Source organism: Dunckerocampus dactyliophorus, chromosome 2, assembly GCF_027744805.1.
Source record: "Dunckerocampus dactyliophorus isolate RoL2022-P2 chromosome 2, RoL_Ddac_1.1, whole genome shotgun sequence".
NCBI classification, from domain to species: domain Eukaryota; kingdom Metazoa; phylum Chordata; class Actinopteri; order Syngnathiformes; family Syngnathidae; genus Dunckerocampus; species Dunckerocampus dactyliophorus.
The window spans coordinates 18,801,196-18,826,580 of record NC_072820.1 but is presented as its reverse complement, the minus strand read 5'-3'; the positions used below and the strand labels follow the sequence as shown (position 1 = coordinate 18,826,580).

The 25,385-nt window shown below is 39.6% G+C and overlaps 1 protein-coding gene across 3 annotated transcripts in view; it reads left to right on the top strand.

The window, feature by feature from the left end:
* Positions 1 to 869: 869 nt before the first annotated feature.
* The window catches only part of amph (amphiphysin), a 29,803-nt gene continuing 5,287 nt past the window's right edge, over positions 870 to 25,385 (top strand). Inside the window, exons 1-15 of one of the 3 annotated variants that reach the window (XM_054767829.1) lie at positions 870 to 1,002; positions 10,679 to 10,759; positions 11,000 to 11,054; positions 11,458 to 11,552; positions 11,656 to 11,751; positions 11,832 to 11,939; positions 13,275 to 13,360; positions 13,822 to 13,897; positions 14,006 to 14,088; positions 14,391 to 14,529; positions 20,438 to 20,548; positions 22,915 to 22,998; positions 23,251 to 23,277; positions 23,355 to 23,372; positions 23,628 to 25,319. In XM_054767829.1, the coding sequence (XP_054623804.1) occupies positions 934 to 1,002; positions 10,679 to 10,759; positions 11,000 to 11,054; positions 11,458 to 11,552; positions 11,656 to 11,751; positions 11,832 to 11,939; positions 13,275 to 13,360; positions 13,822 to 13,897; positions 14,006 to 14,088; positions 14,391 to 14,529; positions 20,438 to 20,548; positions 22,915 to 22,998; positions 23,251 to 23,277; positions 23,355 to 23,372; positions 23,628 to 25,319 (2,820 nt within the window). In that variant the 5' untranslated portion in view covers positions 870 to 933. Of the gene's footprint in view, positions 1,003 to 10,678; positions 10,760 to 10,999; positions 11,055 to 11,457; positions 11,553 to 11,655; positions 11,752 to 11,831; positions 11,940 to 13,274; positions 13,361 to 13,821; positions 13,898 to 14,005; positions 14,089 to 14,390; positions 14,530 to 20,428; positions 20,549 to 22,914; positions 22,999 to 23,250; positions 23,278 to 23,354; positions 23,373 to 23,627; positions 25,320 to 25,385 lie in introns of all 3 variants that reach the window. The other 2 variants (XM_054767830.1, XM_054767827.1) reach the window with 2 other exon arrangements.

The window sequence follows — 25,385 nt, the reverse complement described above, 5'->3', positions numbered from 1 at the left end:
AGTTTTCACGTAGCTCAGTCTTGGTGGATGTCATAAGACGATAGAAACATCCCCATGATAACGAATTATATTAACAAGAGTCACTTATAAAATAACCTCCCAACATATTACATATATGAAGTATGGTTATTGACCATTTATGTTCATACATTTAAAAATAATAACTACCACAGCACGTGACGTCGCAGAAGCGCTATGGTAAAGGTAAAAATTAGCTAAAGGAGGAAGTGACGTAGCCTTGCGCATGCGCGGGACCAATTGCGTTCCGGGTACGTATCGCAGTGACACCTACTGCACTCTGTTACATGCATTTGAAGCTGAATTAACAGTCTGTTCTATCTAGCGTCTTTGCGTTGAAGCGTGCAAACAGACCATTGAATCAGCTATGGAGCTCTATTGCCCCCTGCTGGAAGTAGGCCAAGATTGCAACAATTATATTCAAGAGCAAGAAAACAAAAAGATGTTTTGTCATGAGTGTTTGTTATTGCAGGCAAGTTTTCAGATACAAAATCACGACTAAGCAGCTTTTGAATCATAGTTAGTTTATCCAGTACTCATAGCATCTTCAATGAAAGTTTTCAAATGTAGATTTTCACAGAATTTGTTCACACCCTTGTGTTTACATTGTTGTGATCTAAAAATAAGTGCACGTGCACCGGAGGCAGCTCGTTATTATTTGTTCATAATGACAATAATTATTTGATTATTTTAGTATTTATTTTTATTTAGATTTTAAAAAGGATAACCCTTGTTTTTACACGAATGGCATGTGACTATTTCCATTTAATACACTCAAAAACAATAAAACTACAGCGAATATGGCATTAGGCTCCGCCCCTTACTTGCGCACGCTAGCGCTGTCACACGCGTACACGCGCACCCTCCCCCCTCGTGACTGTGTCGGTGTTAATCCGCGTCTGTCAGAGCGGCGTCATGGCGGATATCAAAACGGGAATCTTTGCTAAAAATGTGCAGAAGAGACTGAACAGAGCACAGGAGAAGGTAAGGGGGGGAGGAGGAGGTGGGGGAGGAAGTGATAAAGGAGGAGGAGGTGATGAAGGAGAGAATCTGATGAGGAGGCGATGACGATGACGTCCTTGCAGGCCGCTGCAGCTTTCAAATGTTAGGTGTTTTTTTCAGGCACAGACGTTGATTTGTATGACGTAATTATCAGTGAATAAACAATACGTCTAGCATAAAAAAGACCATTTATCATTTATAGATGATGTGTTTAATGTGCTGATCAGGTACGAGGATTACGTCAACTCTCCTTGTGATGTCATGCAACATCCAGCATTTTTCTGTTTTCCCGAGAGCTGACGTCATTCACGAGAGCAGCCACTTCTATGTAAAATATAGAATATATTTGCATGCAGCTTTGAAGAATCTTAAAGCATCCAAAGAGGGAGTCAATTAATTTTACAAATAATAATGCTAAAAAATAGAGATGTGGCTTTTTGTGGTATCCAATATATCGATATTGTCCAGCACTTCATTACCGATTCTGATATAAACCGATACCAATATTTCAGCAGCTCTTCCCTCAAACTATTGTCAGGTCACACCTGGTGTAAAGAATGAATCCATAATGCTTATTTTACTGTGATGCCACTGGAAGCATTTCACAAATAAACACTGTAAAAATGAGACAAATACTGCAATGCAAGTTAAAGACAAGTGCCATATTTATTTATAAATTTTGTTTCAACAAAAACCATTAAATAATCATGACCAATCATTAACTAGAATAACAATTTCTATTTGTCAATGAGTAAGACAAGTTAGTATTATTATTATTATTATTATTATACAGTTTGGACAGCTGCACATTTTTATGTGGCACAAACATCCGAATAATGAAAGTGCAAAGTCGGAAACTCTGGGCTAATACAATCAGTTAAGTTACAGTATATACTGGTCTTATTCCACATTTCACACAAAGGAAAGATGCCTTACCCCCTTGCATAACTGGAGGATGCTTTCAATGCAAATTCCATATTTACAATCTTAAAGGGCTGGTTGTTGAGTGCCTTCATTTCCATAATGAAATCACAGTTTTCTTTAGCCCTTGGGTCGTCTCTGGCAAACTTTTTCCGCTTTTCAAACGCTGCAGCGATAGGAATAAGCCTCGGGCCCCGGCCGGGCTGGCGTTTCAGGTGGCTGATAAGGTTTGATGTGTTTAAGCTTGATGTTTTTTTCCCTCATTGCGGAATATTTGGATCATTATTTGGATCATTTCACTAAATGTCTTCCTCTGAAACAGTGAAAAGTACCACACGAATGACGGCATGTTTGTTTACAAGTGAGCTCAGGGGAAGTTACGTCAGGCCGTTTGCAGCACGTAACAGAAAAGGAGCACTTGATTTGTTCACGCTAACCCACATACAGCACAGTACGGGTATCTCTTATTTTGAAATGCTTTACAATTTTGCATGCATGACCTAAGCATGATGCTTTTCACTGTTGAACTTTTTTTCCACAAATTGAAACAAAAAGTAAAAATTATAGAAATTAAAATAATGACGGCAGTTGTAGCTGCTACTACTAATTATTTATGTTGACGTGTAGATTTGTAAAGACACATAAAATACATTGCAATAAATTAGTTTGATCTGACAAATCTTAAGTAAGTTTGACCAAGTGTAGAATTCCGACAATTTTTACGTGGATATTAACAAAGTGGTAGCTGTTGTACTGTACACTAGGTCCCCAACTTACGAACACCCGACTAGCGAACATTCGCGGATACGAACACAAGCCGACTGGTCTATATTTTATTTTATTTTGCCTTGTAGTCGCTCAATCAGTATTTATACTGCTACTGTACATGCTTTACCAGTAGAGGGCATTGTGACACTGCTAATGCAGCCTTAGAGCTAATGAGACCAACAGAGGAAGAGTTAGACGCTGGGTAGATAAAGCTAAATGAAAAGCTAAATTATACAACCCGGACAGAGCGTGTGATTAAACTTTATGAAGAGTTAATAGGCCTGCTTAATTCTACATCACCCACAGAACACTACCTTTTTTAGAAGAGTCTAACGACGACGACGATTTGTCCTTTTTTTCAATATCTCCTCCTCCAAATCCACCACAACGACGTATGCTCGACCACTCCTCTTCAAAGGTAAATAACATTTATCATTACGTATTATTATATCACTTTTATTATTGTTTTTTTCATTAATTATCCTCGTTTAATATTACTACTGCATCCAAACTCATATTTACATACATACGCATATACTGTATATGTATACACGTACATGTAGTACCTATATCATTGGTAATATTAACTTTTCCCCTACTTAAGAACAATTCGACATAAGAACGGTCGTCTGGAACCAATTGTGTTCGTAAGTTGGGGACCTAGTGTACTTTAATTTCCTTATTTGACTTTTACTTTGTGTTTTGCAGCAGCCTGTTCTGGCACTATTTCATCCTGGAAATATACTTTAATTTATGCCATATTTGTTGTATATGTTTACTTTTGTCTAAATAAAAAAACGTAAATTAAAAAAAGTCAACCGCCCTTCCGATTGCTTTGGCAACACAAACTCGGTGTGACACTTTCTGTATCTGGTATGTCCGGCCATCAAAATAAAAGCACGGCAGTAAAACATGTGAGTTACACCACACATTCAGTCCACACTTTTCACTTCGAAAACTCACTTGCTACTTAAAGCAGCCCTTTCTCATTTGAAAATGAAAAAATCTCACCCAGTTTCACCTCTTGATCTTTTGTTCACATATAGCCTGCAAGTCAGTCCACCTTAAAAGAACCAATTTTCTTTTACTTTGGCTTGGTGAGTGGATGTGGCACTGCTTGTTTGTTTCACCATAATATGGGTTTAGCAAGCAACATTTAACTTTCTTAACTCCGCTGCACAAGTAGAGGTCCGCTAACCTGCAAAACAGTAGCATGTGCTCTGTAACGCGCTGTTAATGAACTGATAGGCTGTGTAAGTAAATACGTGCAAACAGGATCTTATCATTAGCTGGACAGTGTTCATCATTGTGTTATATGTTGTTACCGCTTGTTGTTGCCTGTCACTCACAGAGTTGCATTGCAAAATGGTAAAGAATAAATGATTTGTTTATTTCATTTACAGTTCAAGTTAGATTTCATTTTGTGCGCTGCATGGATTTGCCGTGCGCTTACAATGCCGGAGCAGTGCAGAATTGCGCACATTCGGTACCAAATTTGACACTTTTATAGGCACTGACTGAATTCCGTCTGTACTACCAATTCACGTAAAATCAAAAGGTACCATGAAGGTACCATGTTTCGGTACTCAAACACCAGTCTCTGTGGAGTGTCATGGCTGCGCTCCTAACAACATTTAATTCACAAAAGAAGCCAGAGGGAGGGAGTCAATGTTTACACCAACAAGGAGAGAAATTAAAGCTAGAGAAGCTGAAATAAGTCATATTTTTTTAAGTATATGGATACAATAAAACCAGTGATGTGCGGTCAGGAGACACAGGTGAGGTAGAGCCTCACTTGTCATAATGAAAAATACAAAAACGAATCACAACATAAAATAAATAATATTTGTTCATAGAACTGTATTATACTAGGGGTGCAGCGATTCCTCGAATAATTTGAGTACCTCGATTACAAAAAATAATCAAGGATTTTTTTTCTGCCTCGATGAATTGCTTACGTCACCCACGCAGAGGACGAAGCAGATGTTTGAAGGCGCGGGAAGATTGAAGAGGCAAGAGAACACGACAAGGCAATGAAAGAGAAGGAAAACAAAATGTAAAAAACAGACACAAAATGTGGCTAAACAGCAAGTTCCACACCGTGACGTGTATCAGTTGTAATGCGGCACTTACATACCACAACAGCACAAGTAATGTTACATCATCTCCTCCCGAATGGAGCGGAAGATGTCTACATGTATTTTTTTTGTATGATTCCAATCGTTTTTAACTGAAGTAAACATCGCTGAATTTGCAGATTTCCTGATCTAATACAGGGAAGTAACATAAGGTGAGGCCACTGTGAGCAAAAGCCCCGCCTACCATCTGAGTGCACACTGAGTTGGCTCATGGCGCCTGCTAGTTTCTGTTTGCCAGCAGGTTGGCAATATTAAAATGTTGCTGAAATATTTATTATACATCGTGGCTTTCTACTGGCTGTGTAATGTCTTTAATTTAAGTGTGATGTCAATATTCTTGCTAATCAGACAATAAAATACATAGGAGGCACTTGCAGTACGGCTGCATCCTGAGGGGATGGGGGCGTGCGTGAGCTGGAAGGTGCTTGTCACTGATGTCGTTCCACAGAGGAAAAGCCAGCGTTTTTTTTCTTCCTGCTAGGACTAACTAGCAGAAAATAAAATACATTCAATATATGTTTATGCTCTGCTGAATGAGTGAATTAATTTGACTGCCAAGATGGAAGATTATATATCCAAACTCACCAGGTGATCAGACTTTTACAACAAAGTATCAGAACTTTTCCTGAAGAAGGAAAGGCTGCATGTCCTTTATATACAGTACAAATAAACTATAAGAACACAAATGTTTTTCAGTTTGTAAAAAAAAAATGAATAAATAGGTCTAAGTAGCTGAAAACATTTTTAAATTTTTTTAACCAAAGTGTATTATTCTCCTCTTTTTTTTTTGATTATCCTCCTAATGAGCAACATGTATTAACTAGGGATGCGTCCGATCGGCTACCGATCAATATCGGCCAATTTCCGTAAAAAACTTGTGATCGTTGTATGCCGATAAATGCCTTTCACAGCCGATCATGATTCTGAGGCAAATCCTACTCGTATTGAGCTTGCCACAGGCTATGCCAATCGATACTAACGTGTTTTAGCGCTCCCTTAAATCTACCTCCATTTGACTATTCTTCCATTTTTGTCTCCACGCTTTGCCTAGATGTCACTGGCTGTACTTTGCATTGGCAGCAGCTAGCTAGCGTTATCTGCCTTGACTGTTTACCACAGTGACATTTAGTGTTTAAAACAAACAAGCAATGCGGTTACTTCCGAGTTCTTTTTTGTCCCACGGGGAATCCACAAGTGGATGTCACGTTCATGGGGTACATACTAACTTTTTCAAGTGTCACTGAACAACTTTACTCTCTTGTTGTCATTATACTAATTATGTCTTGTCCTCAAAACACAATTTGTGTGTGTGTTTTTTTAATGAACATTAACACATAGTGTGTCCAGTCTTATGATGGTGACGCTATCACAGGGGTTTCCTATCTTGCAAGGTGATTTTGAGTAGCTCACAAAGGGTTAAAGAAGATTTGATTCAACTCTTTGTAGTTTTTTATTATAACAGCTGAATTCAGACTTTATGCCCTTATGTGATGACAAATGAGCACAAAATAGCATGAAGACGATGGCCACACTGAGATCTGCTTGGTAAATAGTGTACAATTTAAATGTTGCCAGTCGTAAATAAAACACAAATACAGTCAAACCTGTCTTAGGGGCCACTTTTATAGAACGGCCACCTGCCTATAGCAGCCACTGAAAAATCCCCCGCAGCAAATTTACATGTTATAGACCCTGTGTATAGCAGTCACCTGTCCAACACGGCCAGCGGCCACCCATTTTGTCTCCCTTGGTCAATATCTGACTGCATATAGCGGCCAAATTACCAACTCAAGTAGAAGGTTCATGCACGAAGAAGTTTTGTTTTTCAATCAATGAAGCCGTCGTGTGTAGACTTTAATTACTGAGTCCTAGCTCAGTCACAATCATTCACAAGATCCACACAAACTGTCAGTTGTTCCACATAAAAAAGCCGTCTTCTTTTGAGCTTGCTATTTCCTGGTCAAACATGTAACTTTAAGAGCATTAGCACCAAAACATTACCGCAAATTAGGCTGGGAACAGGACGTGCTTCCAGCGACGCTACAATAAAAAAAAAAAAACATACGCTAGCATGCATGCGGTAGCGGGAGCAAAACTGAGTTCGGTTGTACTTAATCGAAGTATTTTAGAATGTACTCACGTTATTTTTCATCAGTCCTCATCCACAAATCCATCAAAGTCCTCATCTTCTGTATTCGACACAAAAAAAGCCGTCTTCTTTTCCGTTCGCTACTAGTCTGTTAACTTGTCAGTGTTATTCAGCTCCGAAGCAAAGAAGGAAACTTCTGTTGCTTCTGCCAACTTTATTTATTGAACGCGGCCACCAGATAGCAGCTCAGAACACACACACATCTCTCAGCATCGTCTCTCCTTCCTGCTTGCCCACAAGGCAAAGGTTAAACAAGCCCCACTACATAGCTGTCCAGCCAATGCCTGTAAGAAATGACACCGTTTATTTCCTGGTGTGCACTGGTCAATACTGTAATGCCGCTTTTTGTGGGGAAGGAGAGACTCACGTTGCCAATGCACTTTAATGGCTTTATTAACAGCGGAGAACACTGCAGGACTTTACATCCACGGCAACATAAACACACTTCCCAACTCTCTCCAAACTCACAGCTAGCACTGAGCCTAGCTCTCCTGCTCGGGACGCCCACCGTCACTTCCCGTCACTTCCTGATGAACTAAAGCTGTAATGACACTGCCGTATAAAAAGTAAAATATTAAAAACATGCATAAGACATTACTAGCACAGCTTTGTTCTGTGGGTCGTGGATATATTCTATCAGTTATTATTAAGCCTCTAGCTTCCTTTTAGTAAGTAAAAACCTTGGCTATGATTGCACTACATTGTCATGTAGACCTACAAAGTACACTTGGAAGAACAAGAGGTGAATAAATGTATTGCAACTGATGTGAAACTGATGAGGGGTAGGATTAAATAAGCTTTGCTTCTTCCTACTCCTTTTTGGACATGCAAAATTGTGAATTGTACTATGTGATGTGCTACTGTTTGACTCATGCATGTTCAGGATTAAAACCATGAACCATGATAATAACAAGCCTAGTAGTGCTGTACAACTTTTATCCGCAGTCCGCAGTGTCCTCTACTGGTCAACATTATTATAATTTTTTTTTCTCCCTTTTTTTTCCTTTTTTTTCCCTCTACTGGTCAACATTCAAACTGGTCGCCAACCTGTCTATAGAGGCCACCTGTCTATAGCGGCCACTTTTGCAGACTCCCTCTAGTGGCCGCTATAGACAAGTTTGACTGTAGTTGACCGCTCTAATAGTGATGAAAGTTGCAGACCCCTGCAACCTGGACACTGAATTTATTTTGTTTTAAGTTGAGCAGGACAGATTTATATTTAAAAAAAGCTATTTATTTGTACTGGTATTATTTTATTGTGTTAATTTTGTTATCTTGAGCTAAAAAAATAATTATTGAGCAGTTTATTTCCTATGTATTCGCATTACTCAAAAACCTGCATCAAATTAAATTCAGTTTTGTGTCCAATAGTAAAAAAATTGTTTCACACAAATAAAGGCAAAAAAAGACAATCCGCACAAATGTACATTTTTTTATATTTACCTATTTGTTTTACCTATCATCATAAATAATGTGAAAAATGTACAGTTAATCCATGTGATCAGTATTGGTATTGGCTGATCCCACTCATGGATAATTGGTATCGGAATCGGCAGCATAAATTGGAGCGTCCCTGGTGTTAGCATAAAAAAACTCCAAAGGAGTCAGTGCCTCACCAGACATGAACCTCACTGTACGTCACTGAATAAAACCTACCTGTTTAGTAAATGTCATAACGTTCTGGAAGAAGACACCTTTAATACGTGACATGACGTCTGAATGCATCCCGGTGTGTAGAAATGTATCCGACAGCCGCATTTTAACACCATAACTGCATTTTTGTATTCATAAATTAATTAAAATGAACTGAAACTCATATGTGCGTATTTCGTTAGTCAGTGATAAGTATACAACAACAACAACACCTCAGTAGATACTGTATTAAGTACAGTGGTGTGAAAAAGTGTTTGCCCCCCTCCATTTGTTGTTTTTTTGCATGCTTGTCACACTTAAACGTTTCAGCTCATCAAACAAATTTAAATATTAGTCAATGACAACACAGCTGAATACAAAATGCAGTTTTCAAATTAAACTTTTTTTATTAATAAGGGAGAAAAAAAATCTAAACCTACATGGCCCTGTGTGAAAAAGTGATTGCCCCCTAAACCTAATAACTGGTTGGACCACCCTTAGCAGCAACAACTGCAATCAAGCGTTTGCGATGACTTGCAATGAGTCTCTTACAGCGCTGTGGAGGAATTTTGGCCCACTCATCTTTGCAGAATTGTTGTATTTCAGCCACATTGGAGGGGTTTCGAGCATTAACCGCCTTTTTAAGGTCATGCCACAGCATCGCAGTAGAATTCGGGTCACTTTGACTAGGCCACTCCAAAGACTTCATTTTATTTTTCTTCAGCCATTCAGAAGTGGACTTGCTGGTGTGTTTTGGATCATTGTCCTGCTGCAGAACCCAAATTTGTTTCGGCTTGATGTCACGAACAGATGGCCGGACATTCTCCTTCAGGATTTTTTGGTAGACAGCAGAATTCATGGTTCCATTTGTTACAGCAAGTCTCCCAGGTCTTGAAGCAGCAAAACATCTCCAGACCATCACACTACCACCACCATATTTGACTGTTGGTATGATGTTCTTTGTCTGAAATGCAACGTTACTTTCACACCAGATGTAATGGGACACACACCTTCCAAATGGTTCAACTTTTGTCTCATCAGACCACAGAGTATTTTCCCAAAGTCTTGGGGAGCATCAAGACGTTTTCTGGCAAAATTGAGACGAGTTTTAATGTTGTTGTTCAGTAGTGGTTTTCGTTTTGAAACTCTGCCATGCAGGCAATTTTTGCTCAGTGTGTTTCGTATGATAGAGTCATGAACACTGACCTTAACTGAGGCAAGTGAAGCCTGCAGTTTTTTGGATGTTGTTGTGGGGTCTTTTGTGACCTCTTGGATGAATCGTCCCTTCGCTCTTGGGGTAATTTGGGTTGGCCGGCCACTCCTGGGACGGTTCGCCACTGTTCCATGTTTTTGCCATTTGTGGATAATGGCTCTTACTGTGGTTCGCTGGAGTTCCAAAGCTTTAGAAATGTCTTTATAACCTTTTCCTAACTCATAGATCTCAATTATTCTCAGTTAAATTATGTTTTAAGGGGGGCGGGGTCACACAGGGCCATGTAGGTTAAGATTTGTTTTCTCCCATAATAATACAACATTTAATTTAAAATCTGCATTTTGTGTTTTGTGTGACAAGCATGCAAAAACAAAAATAAATCAGGAAGGGGGCAAACACTTTTTTTTACACCACTGTATGTGGAAAAGAACATTCACAACCAACTTAAGTAATACATTATTTAGTATAGTATGCCTGGAATGTCCATCCGTAACAATTTAGATGTCGCTGGCATGTAATCCAGCAATTAAAAATAATTCACTACGTAGCAGACAGTTTTAAATAGAGGAGGCTATCTACTACAATGGCGATTTTTTTCAATGCCTCTGATGAGCGCCACAAGCACATGAAATGAAGCAGACGTCATTTAGTCATTTAAAGACACATTCAAACATTACATTACATGAAATGTGAAAGGTACCCATCCCAAGACACAACGCAGACTTTTTTGAGCTATTAGCATCCTGTCTTAATGCAAGACACATCTGATACTTTGGAACTCTGATACCTCCTGTTGGATGTCGGTCAACATAACAACATAAAACTTTTCCTCCTCAGGTTCTGCAGAAGCTGGGAAAAGCGGACGAGACCAAAGATGAACAGTTTGAACAAGTTGTCATCAACTTCAGGAGACAGGAGGTGAGGAAGTCTTAATTAATCTGGGAAATACAGGTCATGTCCTGTAAAGTCATTCTAGAATGTGGCGCTAGAAGCAAAACCATCTATAGCTGCAACGCCACATTTCTGATGGGACAAGGCTTGAACAGTCTTGCACTTGGTGTTTTCTGTTCACTCAAGAAAGGTTTCCAGTGACCACCAGAGTTACACAAACACAAGACTTTGTGTGTGTGAAATATTAACGAGTCCTTTGTGTGTTAGTGTGAAGGTTCGCGGCTGCAGAGGGAGATGAAAGGCTACCTGTCTGCCATCAAAGGTGAAATGATCATGTATTTATGCTCTTAGTATACAGTACTGTTTATCTGTCATCAACGGTATGCTAAGGCTAATGACTCTTAAAGGTGACGCGAAGAGTTAAGCCTAATGACTGTTCACATTGAGAAGAAAGGTTCAGGCTCATGGAGACTGTTAACAGTTAGAAGAAGGGGTTAAGGTTAATGAAGACTTTTCCCATTGAGAAGAAACGGTTAAGGTGAATAGAGATGGTTCGCATTGAAGAGAAGGGGTTAAAGTTAAGGGAGACTGCTCACGGTGAGAAGAAAGGATAAGGCTAATGGAGTAAACAGTAAGAGGAAGTTTCATGAACACATTGTTGTGCTCTGTTGAACACCATGAACATGATTCCGTATCTGCTGAGTGATGATGATGATGTTGTGCAGGGATGCAGCAGGCCTCAATCAACCTGACCCAGTCTCTCCATGAGGTCTATGAACCAGACTGGCATGGAAAAGATGATGTCATGACTATCGGGAAGGTACATGTGCAGTTCCGAATGACCTCATACTTGATGTTGTTGTAAAATGTGTTGGACAGAATAGTTAAAATGTTGTACATATTCTAAATGTGTGGACCTGTAGGATTGTGATGCATTGTGGGAAAACTTCCACAATAAGCTGGTGGACTCTACGCTGCTGAATCTGGATGAATACCTGCTACAGTTTCCTGACCTGAAGGTACTCAACTTTGGATGTACAACTGTCAACACAATGTCAACACTACTTTTACATAAGACTGACAGTTTCATGTCTTTCAGAACCGTGTGGCCAAAAGAAGTCGAAAACTCATCGACTTTGACAGTGCTCGGCATCATGTTGAAACGCTACAGGCATCTGGAATGAAAAATGACCGCAAGATGCTGAAGGTCTATCCATTTTTCTGTTCTCTAAACCACATGTATGCATTTGGCTGCTTTCAGATGCTTTATAGAATAAGATTAAACATTATTGAAATTAATTAATGGCAGAAAGGTTTATAAATAGAAAAGCCAGAAAGACATGAATGCTTTTATTGATTGATGACAAGATTTTTTCCACCAATTGGAAGGTGGTGTTATGTTTCATTGCCTTTACTTTTGCATTTAAAGCGGCTCCCTTCCTGCAGCGAAAGCGCGTACAAATAAGCGTGAAAACGTGAAGACAAAATGACAAAATAATTTATTTAACCTGACCGATTTTCACCATTTAAAGACTCATAGGCACTTGAAGTCTGTACTTTAGCTGCAAGTTGAAAGGGAGCATCTTTTTGGCTGTGTTATTATGCTGCGCCACCTATAATGCTATGCCTGTGAGGTCATAGAATCATAAGGATTAAAGTTGTCTCATGGCACTTTACACAAGGAACATGCATAGAACCATGTTCCTTATACAGTAATGCCTCGTTTATCTCGTTTAATTGGTTCCAGACCCACCTGCAATTAGTGAATTTCCGCAAAGTATGATTCACTATTAATAAACGGAATATTTTCGTAACACCCCTACAGTCACCTTTACACTCATATCACCAATATAATAGATATAATCATAGAAAATAAGCCATTTAAGACATAAATAAGACTCGTGCTCATGTGTTTCAATAAATGTGTTTTGGACGTGTCGACAGGAAGTGACGTCTGGGATTCAGAGTTGAGTTTTAGCTGGAGTACGGCCACAACAGTAGCCCGTGTTGTTATTATTATGATGATGATGATGACTATTATTGTAATATGTTATTATTGTGCCTATTGTGAGATAAATAATGATAAAATAATAAAAGCCTGTCATTGACGATCAAGTGTGGTGCGTGTTACTAGTGGCCACTGTAGACTACAATTAATAAATGTCTTGTATTGCCTTAAACTGTATTATGTATTTTAGTTCAAGTAAAACATTTTTATACTTGAAAATGCTTAATTTAGGCCAAGTGTACGTAACAATTCCTTAAATATGCATTTTTTGGCTTATAGGCCTTAGTCAACCACGAAACAGCGATAATTTATTAATCGATTTTTGAAAAAACTGAGGGAGCGATGTTCGAACTGCGGTGGAGAGAGGGACGACTGCACATTAACAAACAACCGATCCTCACATGAGCAAGCACTTTGGCGGCAAGAAAAAAACTCCCTTTGAGGAAGAAACCTCACAGAGAACCGTGTAGTCAGGAGTGGATGTTTCATATGGTGTTGACATTTTAATTAATCAGTTGTGATTTTGTTTTGCAGGCAGATGAGGAGCTGAGAAAGGCCCAGAGAGTGTTTGATGAGCTTAATGTTGGTCTGCAGGATGAGCTGCCAACTCTTTGGGACAGGCCAGTCTCATCTAATGCATTTCTACATCACCGCAACATTGCACAGAAATACGCAAAAACACCAACAAACTCTGAAAGGGTTTCTGCCGACTTAGCCCAGATTGCAAATGTAGCACTATTGTTGCTTGGCAACAACAAAAATGATAATTCTGATACTGTATGATCATCACAATGAGAAGCAAATTCAGTGTTTCAGACAAAATAAGCTGATGAGTTGCAACATTACAAATATTTAGCAGGATGGGATATTGTGCCTCTGAGCATTTAGTCTAGTTTAGTATGTTGAACTGGCTCAAATATGCACAACCAATTTTATTTATTGTGTACATCCGGATGACTATTTAAGGGGATGGACCGTGGTGCTAATTTGTCAAGTTGATGTTTTTTCTAAGACAAATATGTAGCCACAATCACATTTAATCATTGTTCAAGTTGTGACTTCAATCTTTTTTGCTATTTAGCCGAGTTGGATTCTACATCGGCACGTTCAAAAGCGTGACGAGCCTTGAGGCCAAATTTCACCGTGAGATTTCTCTGGTGAGGGTGAAGCTGTAGAACCATAATTGATGTTAAAATGTCATAATGCTGATTTATAGCTGTTTTCTCTGGTTATGTGATCATCCTAATGCTGCTTTTCAACTGCAGGTGTGTAAGCAGCTGTATGAAGTGATGATGCAACTTAGTGAACAACATGCTGACAAAATGTTCACCATCCAAGGAGCACCAAGGTTACAACAAACCCATTGATCTTAATTTACTTTGTACGCAGATGAATGATGTGCCACAATACAGTATATAATGCACTCAATCAGGTCACGTGTGACTGTATCTGAATTATGTAACACCTTTAAAACATTGACACTAGAACTGTTCTACAAGGTTCTGTATCATCACTGTTGATTCTGTAAGAATTTACCAAAATAATCCAATGTATCACCGGTAGCTAATTTTGTTTAGGTGACATGTTCGTGAGTTTCTTTGGAAGTCTCTTGTCGTTAAGGTCCCATGTGTTTTCATGTACGTGCTCCAGTGATTCTGGGCCACTGCGACTGGCTCGGACACCCTCACCACCGGAAGAAGAGAGTCCTCCTGAGAGTCCAGATGCCACTTCCAATCATATGCTCCGACCTGTCTCTCCTGGACCTCCGCGGCCCAGATCTCCAGTACAGGTAAATCAATCAACTGGGTGGGAATCCACAGAAAAAGTTAAATTGTGCTCCAATCTCAAGCATAGAAAAAAGAATCAAATTCTGAATTTTGAGAGCTGACAAACAGAAAACATAATGAGAAAGTAATGAGAACTCATAAAGGTAAGGTAAAGTAACGTGTGTTGAGTTGGTTAAAGACTAACAAACTTCTATTTGCATGCTAGCATGGCTCTGATTCTAAATGTTTTACTTGTATAACTTTCTTCTCTGCTGCACACTCATCTGTTGGATGGTGAGTGAAAATATTACATGTTTGTGTTTGTATTAACAGACCGCATTAGTAACATTAGTAGAATTAACTTTGAAGGCCTGTGAGTCACCAGCGTCATTAACATGTTTGCCAAAAACATTTGGACAAATATGTATGAAAATATGCTGCTTCTAGAACTCTGGTTCCCATTTTCCCCTCCACTCGGCCAGCAGCTTGTTGAGGCAGAAAGTAAAGATGGGCATTTTTCAGGCATAGTTGCACAATGTGATTAATAATCATTAATTAATTAGAAAAATGTGATTAATTTGATTAAAAATGGTAATCATTTGATAGCCCTAATCAGAAAATATTTTCTGGCATATACATTTTAATATCGTTGTCCCTCATTTATTGTGGTTAATTGGTTCCAGACCCAACTGTGATAAGTGAATTTCTGCAAAGTAGGAGTCAATATTATTAAATGAAATATTTTCGTAGTTAAGGCATAGAAAACCTGTTTCTGATCTTCTAAATACGTTTTTTAACATCATTAGAGCCCTCAAGATATGAAATAAGACTCATATAGTCACCTTTACATTTGTATTACCCAATATAGTAGATGTAATCAGAGAAAATAAGCCATATTATACATAAATAGGATAACAGACTCAAATGTTAGCAGTTTCTTGTTTTTTTTCTGGACAGCGTACTTCCGCCACAAAATAATAGTATATAAGCCATTAAAGACGTAAATAAAACTTCTGCTCGAGCAGTGTCACAGTTAATGTGCTCCCTCGGGAACCTTAGTGACGAGTCTGGTGCCTTTCTCACTGAGCAGCTCGTGGCCATTGTAGAACACAGTACTAAATTCACAATTACAACACGTTTAATGCCTTGTATTTGTATTTTTAGTTCATTTAGTTTATTTAGCCATGTTCATGCTTGCAAATGCTTAATTTAGACAAGAATAAGTACAATTTACATTCATCCATCCATCCATCCATCTTCTACTGCTTATCCGGGGTGGGGTCGCGAGGGCAGCAGCCGAAGCAGGAAAGCCCAGACGTCCCCCTCTCCAGCTACTTCGCACAGCTCCTCCTGGCAGATCCCGAGGCGTTCCCAGGCCAGTTGAGAAACATAGTCTCTCCAATATATCCTGGGTCTTCCCCGAGGCGTCCTACCGGTTGGACGTGGCCTGAACACCTGCCCAGGGAGGCACCCGGGAGGCATCCTGACCAGATGTCTGAGCCACCTCATCTGGCTGCTCTCAATGCAGAGAAGCAGCGGTTCTACTCCAAGTTTCCCCCGGATGACAGTGCTTCTCACCTTATCTTTAAGGGAGAGCTCAGCCACCGAAAACTCATTTCGGCCGCTTTTTCCCTTGATCTGGTTTTTTCGGTCACTACCCAAAGCTCATGACCGTAGGTGAGGGTAGGAACATAGATTGACCAGTAAATTGAGAACTTTGCTTTTCGGCTCAGCTCTCTCAGACCGATGCAGAATTGGCATCACTGCAGACGCTGCACCAATCCGCCGGTCGACCTTGCGTTCTATCCTTTCCTCACTCGAGGGCAAGACCCTGAGGTATTTAGGCTGAATCCCAAAATCGCTTAGCCGTTCCCTTCATCTTACCCCTTCCCCTTAAAACCTAGGGCCAAGGGGAAGAAGCTAGGAAATGGGAGACCACTTGATTTTCATTACATCATTACATCACAACCACTTTCTGGTTGTGACATAGGCAGATGAGATAATTAAAGTGTTCATAATAAATGTTTCCTACCATAAAGTAAAGTGCATACATTTCCACATTATTTCAATGTTAAATAGCCTACCTCACGACACCTTTTTTTAAATAAAAGGCAACATTTTTACAAACTGTGACATTTATTGCAAAACAACAAACAATTGTAATAAATAACAGCTTACAACCAGCACTGTAACAACATTTATAAAAATAGAAAATGTATCAAACATACATATGAAATAGAAACAACAATATAACAAACTTCATCAACAAATGTATAAAAATTATGAAGCATCATTTCAAGGTTTAAAAACCTCCCTGTTTTGGCCTCTGTCTCCTCCTGTCGTTGATGTTCTCTCAGATTGTTTTGGAAGAAAGTTCACAATGGTATTTTGTTGCATTTGATTTTTTCCATACTCTGGTTGTCGCTTTTGAATGGTACTAGAGTACTGTATTGTGTAGCAGCTACTCGTGTTCGCTCACAGTGTAATTGATCTGTGTAGTTGTTGTATTATTCTCTCTCTCGACTCTTATTAATCTATTTGCTAATTTCCTGTTTGTAGCTGGTTACTCTCCACTGAAACGCGGTTCCGGCGAGACTTGTGTTAATGTGTACTAAGCACTTATTCTTCTGTTTCACTTATTTACTTTCTACTAAGATCTTAATACTAAGATCTCGCAGTTTAGTATTAGTAATTTATAGGAGCGGCCTTGCATCTACTTTAACCACACTAGCTATAGTGTTACATAGCATTGACGGCTTGTCACAGCTTTTCACAGTCAATTTTGCAGGACATGGCTTGATTGCGTCATCAACATGCATTATCCCGATATGGTGATATAATTAAAATCTTGTAGGGCAATTTATATTGTTTCAATTGTATACTGTTTAACTCACTCATTTCTAGGTAAACTTCTTTTTTTTTTTTTTTCAAATTTGAACAATCCACCACAGACTAGTGTCATCAAGATAAAATGAGTTCACAGTAATAAACTCAACCAAGATAAACTCAACGAAGATAAGTAATAAATGAATAAATCACACATCATCTTTCATGTCGACATAAAAACCTAAAAGCTGTTATTTGATAAGTCAGATGGGCTTTAGGTTTAGCAAATGATCTTTCGGTCAGGTCATTAATGTCAAAACATCCTCCCCTTGCCATCTCTGCATATAATTTAAGATGTCCTATTGTAATAATAGAAAGGATGATATTCATCTGTATAATGTGAAACATTAGCTGCTTTCATTGTTCATGGTTATGGTTATGCAGTCAGCATGACAGATGTGTTTCAATCACTCGTTTGGGAACCATTGTTGTAGAGCAAATGTGTGTTGTTGTCCTATTCCCATCCTACTCGTGTGTGTCGACGCGAACCTCTACTTTTGCTGCTACTTTTTTTTTTTTACCTGTCCTGTTCGGCAGCACTATGGGTAGACTGTATGTTTATTTGCTGTAACAGATTTGCTGTACAACAGGTAAGTCTGGTATACTCCTCCTGTTCAAGTTTTTATTTTCAAGCCACCACACAGTACATGATTTTCAAAAAGGATATATGATAGAAAATAGCAACGGTCACGTGAACATTCACTGGGATCGCATATGTGTAGAGAGGAAGAGGGGGGTAAAATGCAGCAACAGATGGTGAAAGCGTGCAATTTATCACCTGTTTGTTTGGTGCTGGATCAGGTGCAGGAATAGCAAGGATCTGGTTGTGGAGTTTGATTGAAGAACCTGGCTGTAGAACGTGAAGATGGACATGGAGAGAGAAGAGGCTGTCACAGACAGACATACTGTAGAAGCATCGTTGCCTGCTAGTGCGTAGAAGTGAGCAACTTTAAAGGGTCACTGACCTAATTTATTAACTTTGTAACTATGTTCTACATTGTTGGTTTTTGAAAGCGAATGGTAATTCATAAAAATTCCATTTATAGTATGTGTCGGGAGAAATGTTCACTGAACGCTGCAGAAAAGGGGCGTTTCTGGAAGTGACGTCGGCGAAGGTGCAGCGCTCATCTTAGGCAGAGTAAACAAACATGAGAGGATGGATGAGATAGAAGATGTTTACAGTGAATATAGCAAAAATTTGAGCGATGTGTCAATAGTTTTCGTGGAGGAAGAAACATCTGGAGATGAAATAGCGAGCTTGCAGAGCATGGAATTAAGCTGTATTTATTCAAACCACAGACGATGGGACTGTATGTCTTATGCAGAGGTGTCCAAAAGACACCATGAAAGACAAAGATGTGCAAATGAAAATTGGTCAGCTTCAAACACAAATGACCTTGGAGTTGCTTATTCTTCAATTATTGTTTTAAATTGGCTTCTTAATGAGCATAAAGGGGTCTTTGGAGCCTTTTTTATTGTGTAGTTCGTCATTGCCCCTCTCCCCACCGTCAACATACAGTATTGCTGTGAAAGTATGTTTTATAACATGTATAATGCTTTGAAAACTTGTCGCTATGGTGGCATAGTGTTTAGACTACAATATCTACAGTACATAAGATATGACTTACTGTGTTCTGTGGCAACTTTGACGCCATTCTCCTCTTTTTGTCCAGTGTAGCATATCATCAGCAATATCATCAGCATCCTAGCATCCAAAATGCGTTTATACCATACTGTCAAGCCAAATGCTTCCATGTAAAGGTGTTTCTTCTTAGCAGTCATCAGTGAAATCAACGCAAGGCGGTGGCTCATTTGTCCCTTGGTAATGGTAATGGTTTAATTTTATTTGACATACAGGTTCCAATGGAATACATCACATAGTTCAGTTGGCAGTTCCACATGTCCAAAAGGAGTAAGAAGAAGCAAAGCTTATTTAATCCTACCCCTCGTCCATTTCACATCAATTGCAATACATTTATTCACTTCCAGTATTCCGATGTAGTCTACCAGTTGATACATGGGAAAATTATACAATGGAAAATGATAAAGTAGTGTCACTGTGTAGTAATATAATTGTCAGGATTTGTCTTCAATCATAATAAATAATAATCACATATGTAGTATAATAGTAAATAAATAATAATCAGTTTAAATAGACATAACTGAGCTTAGTTGGAATAATAGGTGAGTACTGACAATGAACTCACAAGAATGAAGAGTAATGTGTGATGTAGTGATTAGACGTAGCATTTTGTACACAGTGGTTCAAAACTGTTCTTCCTTGTATTTTGCAAACATCAACTTGTGTATTGTTTGTATTGTGTCTTGAAATCGCTCATCTTTGTGCTTTGTTTGAATTCCTTACACTTGTCTGTGTACTTGCTTCGTTCATTTTTTGGAAAAGAAAACAAACTTACAGTATCACTTGGACACTGTGAACAGCCAGCGGCAACACAGTGTTATGGCATGACTACTATTTTGAAGAAAAATACACCGAATGAAGTCGACGAGCTGCCTCTTGGTTTAGTTGATGTTAGCTGAGAGCTGTGCCTTTGCCGACGCCAACTGGAAAACGCCCCTTTTCAAAGAAGTAGAGACCAAAATGGTGCCCGCCACTTACAAAAATGTAATTTTTACGAAATTAACTTTTGCTTTCAAAACACGAGCAACGTAGAACATAATTACAAAACAATATAACATATTTAAGCAAAGTTGAAAAATCATGTCAGTGACCCTTTAAGCAAGAGAATCGAAATAAAAATAATGATAGTGAGGGTAATAATATTGTTGGTTGTTACTTTTGGTGATTGGGAGGTTTCACTTTTTTTGTATTTTTTTGCTATTTTTTCTTGGGATTGTCAGTTAAACGACTGCACATCAGCTGCAAGGTACTGAACTAAAATAAAAATCTAACAAAGAATGCAGGTTGAAGTTGCAGTATCTTTTTTTGGAGGCTACTAATCACATGCATTCGAAAAAGTGAAGAAATGTTTAATAAATGTCTTTAAAGCACATCTTGTCCTTGTTGATTGGCAGATGAAAAAGGGCCCCCCGGTGCCTCCTCCCCCCAAAGTCACACCTTCCAAAGAGGTGGTGGAGGAGCAGATCATTGACCTGTTTGGAGGAGAGTTCTTACCTGCACCGTCACCATCACAGGTCTCTGAACCATTCAGCACAAATGAGCAATGATACTCGCTACCTTGTTAACAGGGTTCATTTTGTCGATGAATCATTTTTTGTCATACTGTAGTTTTTGTCAGCGACCTTTTATAGCTGAGGAAAAACGAGACAGTAACTACCGTAATTTCCGGTGTATAAGTCGCTACTTTTTTCTAAAAAAAACCCTGAGAATCCTGCCGTTTATACAATGGTGCGGATAATTTATGACCATGTTCTAATCTCGTGACATCTCCTACACTTCAGAACTACTACTAATCATTTTAATACTGTGCCGCCCGTGAGTCAGCTGCTCTTTCTTTCATAGGAGCCAATCACAAGCTATAAGAGAACTCACAACAAGCTTGTCAACCCATCGGCAATCGCAGGAGGTCATTATTCAATATAAGAGTCTGACTCACGGTGTTATCTCAGAAGGCTAAAATCATCACACAGTAACTTAACACTCAAAAGGTAGTTTGGAAATATACAAGACAAGTACCAATACAAGTTTAAAATAAAAAAGAACAGCTCTTTTAAAGTCTTGCCATATTGCATTATTCCCAGCAGAGCAGTTTATTGGCCAATGGCTGCCATAGGTGGCACCAGAGGGAGCTCATGAGTACATGATTTCCTTGTACCTCCTCCATGTACTTCCTTCAGAGCAGGGGTGTCAAACTCGCGCCATGGAGGGCCGAGACACTGCAGGTTTTCGTTCCAGCCGGTCACCAAAAGCAGAGGATTTTACTGATCAACACCTTCAATTTGAGGTAAGGAGTTCATCACTTAAATCACCTGCTGAAGAAACTGGTTGGAGAGAAAACCTGCAGCGTCTCGGCCCTCCATGGCACGAGTTGGCACATGTGCTCCAGAGAGAGCTCATGAACTCCCTCCCTACACCCATGGCAGTTGGTCAATGAACTGCTCTGCTGGGAATAATGCATTACGGGAAGATTTTAAAATAGCTGTTGTTTTTTTAATTATTTTAAACTCATATTGGTACTTGTCTCGTATATTTCATAGCTATCTTTTCAGTGTTAAGTTTGCTGTGTGATGACCTGCGTTTTCCGAACTCGTTTTCTCATAGCTCATGATTGGCTCCTGTCAAATAAAGAGCTGCCTGGTCCTCATGGACTTGTGTGTGCCACAATATGCCATTTTATGATGTGGACATGTGCGGCTTATAGTCCGGTACGGCTGATATATGTACAAACCTGTTTTTCTCTCTAAATTTAGTGGGTGCGGCATCTTATACTCTGGAAATTACGGTAATCGAAACAAATGCATGTTGACAAAAAGTAGCGTGAAATGAATTGACAGTTTCATCAACGAATAGAAATGAAACAAAAATGTTGACATAAATGATTTGGTTTAATTTGTAGATGGCAGAGACAAGTTAGGAATATATCCAATCACATCTCTTTTAGCTGCATGTGGGAGCCCATATGGAAAAGAAATTGAAAGAACTTACGGAGACCAAATCACAACTACTTTCTTTGTAATGTAAGGACTTTGGAGTTTACACTGCGAAAACTGTACCGTATGCTGCAATATTGTAACAAGTTAAACACCACAATATGTCTACGCCTGGGAGAAAGAGAAGAGTAGACACTTGGACACATTTCACATTTGATACTGGAGAACAAGACACTGTGTAAATCATGTGGAGCGGTTATCACTGCTAAAACAAAACTAACTTGAAGCACCATCTGCAGGCAAGTCATCACAAACAAGCGAAGAGAAGTGAAAGTTTGCACTATGTGTTATTTTGATATGTTCTGTTTACTGCTGTTTTTATTGCTGAGAGAGGAGAATTGGATTTATAGATGGCTAGTGCGTTATGCAGAGTTAATTTATGATTTCATACAGTTACTTCATTGTGTCATATTATTCATATAATATTGTTATTATTAAAGTATGTATTTTAATTCCAGGTAAAATAATGTCACACTGGGTTACAGTAGTGTGAAATTATTACATAATTAATTATTCATTGAGAGCAGGTGTACTTTCTGTTGTAAATGTTGCTTTACAGGTAGCCTAAATCAAGGTGCATTGAAGGAAACTTTAAAGATGTCTTGTTCTTTATACCAGCGGTCCCCAACCTTTGGTCCCCATTTGGCCCCGTCCACAGACCGGTACTGCGCTGCGACCCGTGGTTGGGGACCCCTGCTTTATATGTTATATTTTAGTTGACTAAATGTACTATAATTATAGTTAACTAAAATGTTGTGAACTTTGGTCGACTAAAACTAAATCAATTTAAATGACTAAAATGTGACTAAACCTAAAATCCATTTTTGTCCAGAAAAACTGCTGTCAAAATGAACACTGTTTGTTAACTGTTTCTCATGTTTTGTCCACAGCCCAATGAGAGGCCTGGAGAATCTCTTCTTGATCTGGACTTTGACACCTTCCAGCCAGATGAGAGTGTATCACCAATACCGCAGGTTGCGTACAAGCCTTAGAAACACTTTGTGCATGTGATCAGAGTGGGAATTGGAGTGGCCTTTTATTGTTGCCAGCCTAATGCACACCAGAACATCCGAATCAGAATAGTTTTTATTGCCATTGTCAGTGGTATTCCACAACTGTGAGGTGGATGCATTATCATGGCAAAGGAGATTTAGACAGATCTGTGAACAATATTGATATGTTACAATACAATACATGATGTTTTAACATGACTTGTGTGTCATCAGACTGCTGTGCCTTGGGATACGTGGTCGGTGAGTACATTTTTATTTTTATTTATGAAGTTTTAATTCCGTCTCTTACTACTCCTTGTTATTTTTTGGTTTTCAAGGCGCAGCCATCCAAGACTGTAAGTACACATCCCTTTCAATGTGTACTTTTTTTTATTGTACTCACACAACATTAATTTTTGACTAATTTAAGGGGGTTAAAATATTTCTAAAAAGCTGAAAGACTTACAAAATTTACAAAATTAAGTTCCTTACCCAGAATTCATTCAAATAAATAGACCCCAAACACAATTTAAAATCTATCCAGCACCCCACTTTAAGTGCCATTCTTTGCTTCTTCAAATGTTAACCCTTAATTCCCCGCGTCTTGTCAGGCTGAAGAAAGCGGATTTGTTGCCGACTGGTCAGCTGACTTTGGTCCAGCCAATGGAGAGGCTGCTCCGGGAGTGGACGACACTGCTGTTCCTGAAGGGGCAGAGAGTGGAGATCAAGCTGGAGATACGCATTGGGCCCAAGCAGATGGTCCACAGCTGGCTGGAGATAGAACCACATCTTCTTCTCCACCACAGGACAGTGAAGCAGCAGAGGATGAGGTTAGCAGCTGGGATGGCGCTTCTCAAACAAACCCCAAACTTCTCTATGGTACTGGTGATGAAACTGAAACAGGGCAGGAAGACTCAAAGGGAAATAAATCAGATGGGCGAGACCGCAGAAAGTCCACCCCTGGGCTAATTTTTACTAATGAGTATGGTGAACAGATTGAGGACTGCTCCACGCTTATGAGAGAAAAGTGGTCCAGGTCTCCCGATGGCTCGGGATCTGAATATGAAACCGCTGAAGAATTTGGAGATGGGCTTCAAGGTGGTGGCTGGGCAAGTGCAGACGATGAACCTGCACGGGAAGACCACCCTGCTGTTAGATATGCAGAAGGAGAGCATGAGAATGCCATGGGAAGTAGAAGCAGTGGTGAAACAAAGACACACCGGAAACCTGCAGATGAAAAGGAACCAAAACAAGCAGATTTCATGTTAGGAGATGTTGGAAGTCAGGGAGGGGGCCCGTATGATTCACTAACCCTAACTGAAACACAGGGAGGGGGGACGTTTGATTCTGATCCTTTAGCTGAAACACAGGGAGAAGGTTCATTTGAGTCACTAAACATAACTGAAACACAGGGACGGGAGGCATTTGATTCTGATCCTTTTGCTGAAACACAGGGACGAGGTGCGTTTGATTCTGATCCTTTTGCTGAAACGCAGGAAGGCGGGGCCTTTGATTCTGATCCTTTTGCTGAAACACAGGGAGGGGGGGTGTTTGATTCTGATCCTTTTGCTGAAACGCAGGAAGGCGGGGCCTTTGATTCTGATCCTTTTGCTGAAACGGAGGGAGGGGGAGCATTTGATTCTGATCCTTTTGCTGAAATGCAGGGAGTGGGGGCATTGGATTCTTATCCTTTTGCTGAAACGGAGGAAGGGGGACCGTTTGATTCTGATCCTTTTGCTGAAATGCAGGGAGTAGGGGCGTTGGATTCTGCTCCTTTTGCTGAAACGCAGGAAGGGGGGGCGTTTGATTCTGATCCTTTTGCCGAAACGGAGGGAGGGGGAGCGTTTGATTCTGATACTTTTGCCGAAACTAAGGGAGGCGAGACATGTGTTTCTGATCCTTTTGCCGAAACTCAGGGAGAGGGGGCGTGTGATTCTGATCCTTTTGCTGAAACACAGGTTAGAGACAATGCAGGTAGTTCAAAGTTAGAAGACAGTTCAGGAGAGAAATTTTTTGTGGCCTCTGGAGATGGAGGAAGCGGGTGGGATCCTTTCGCCAACAGTCTCCTTGCAGCATCTTCAGCAGCTGTGATTGATGCCAACGTATCCTGGAAGCAAGTTAGCAAGAACAGCAGCTTTGATCCTCCTATCAAACACAGAACGACAACCACAGAAGTCCAAGATGTACCGGTAAATGTTCCTAAAATTCGCAAGGAACCAGAAAGTTCCGACATGTCCGAAGACGAGGCTGCAAACCTGAGACTTGGAAAGTTGTACCAAGATCTAGCTAAAGAAAAGGAAGAGGTACATGATCCTGTTTTTAGTGTGGTAGATTGGCAGCGAGTAGTGTCAGTTGAAACCTCTTTGACC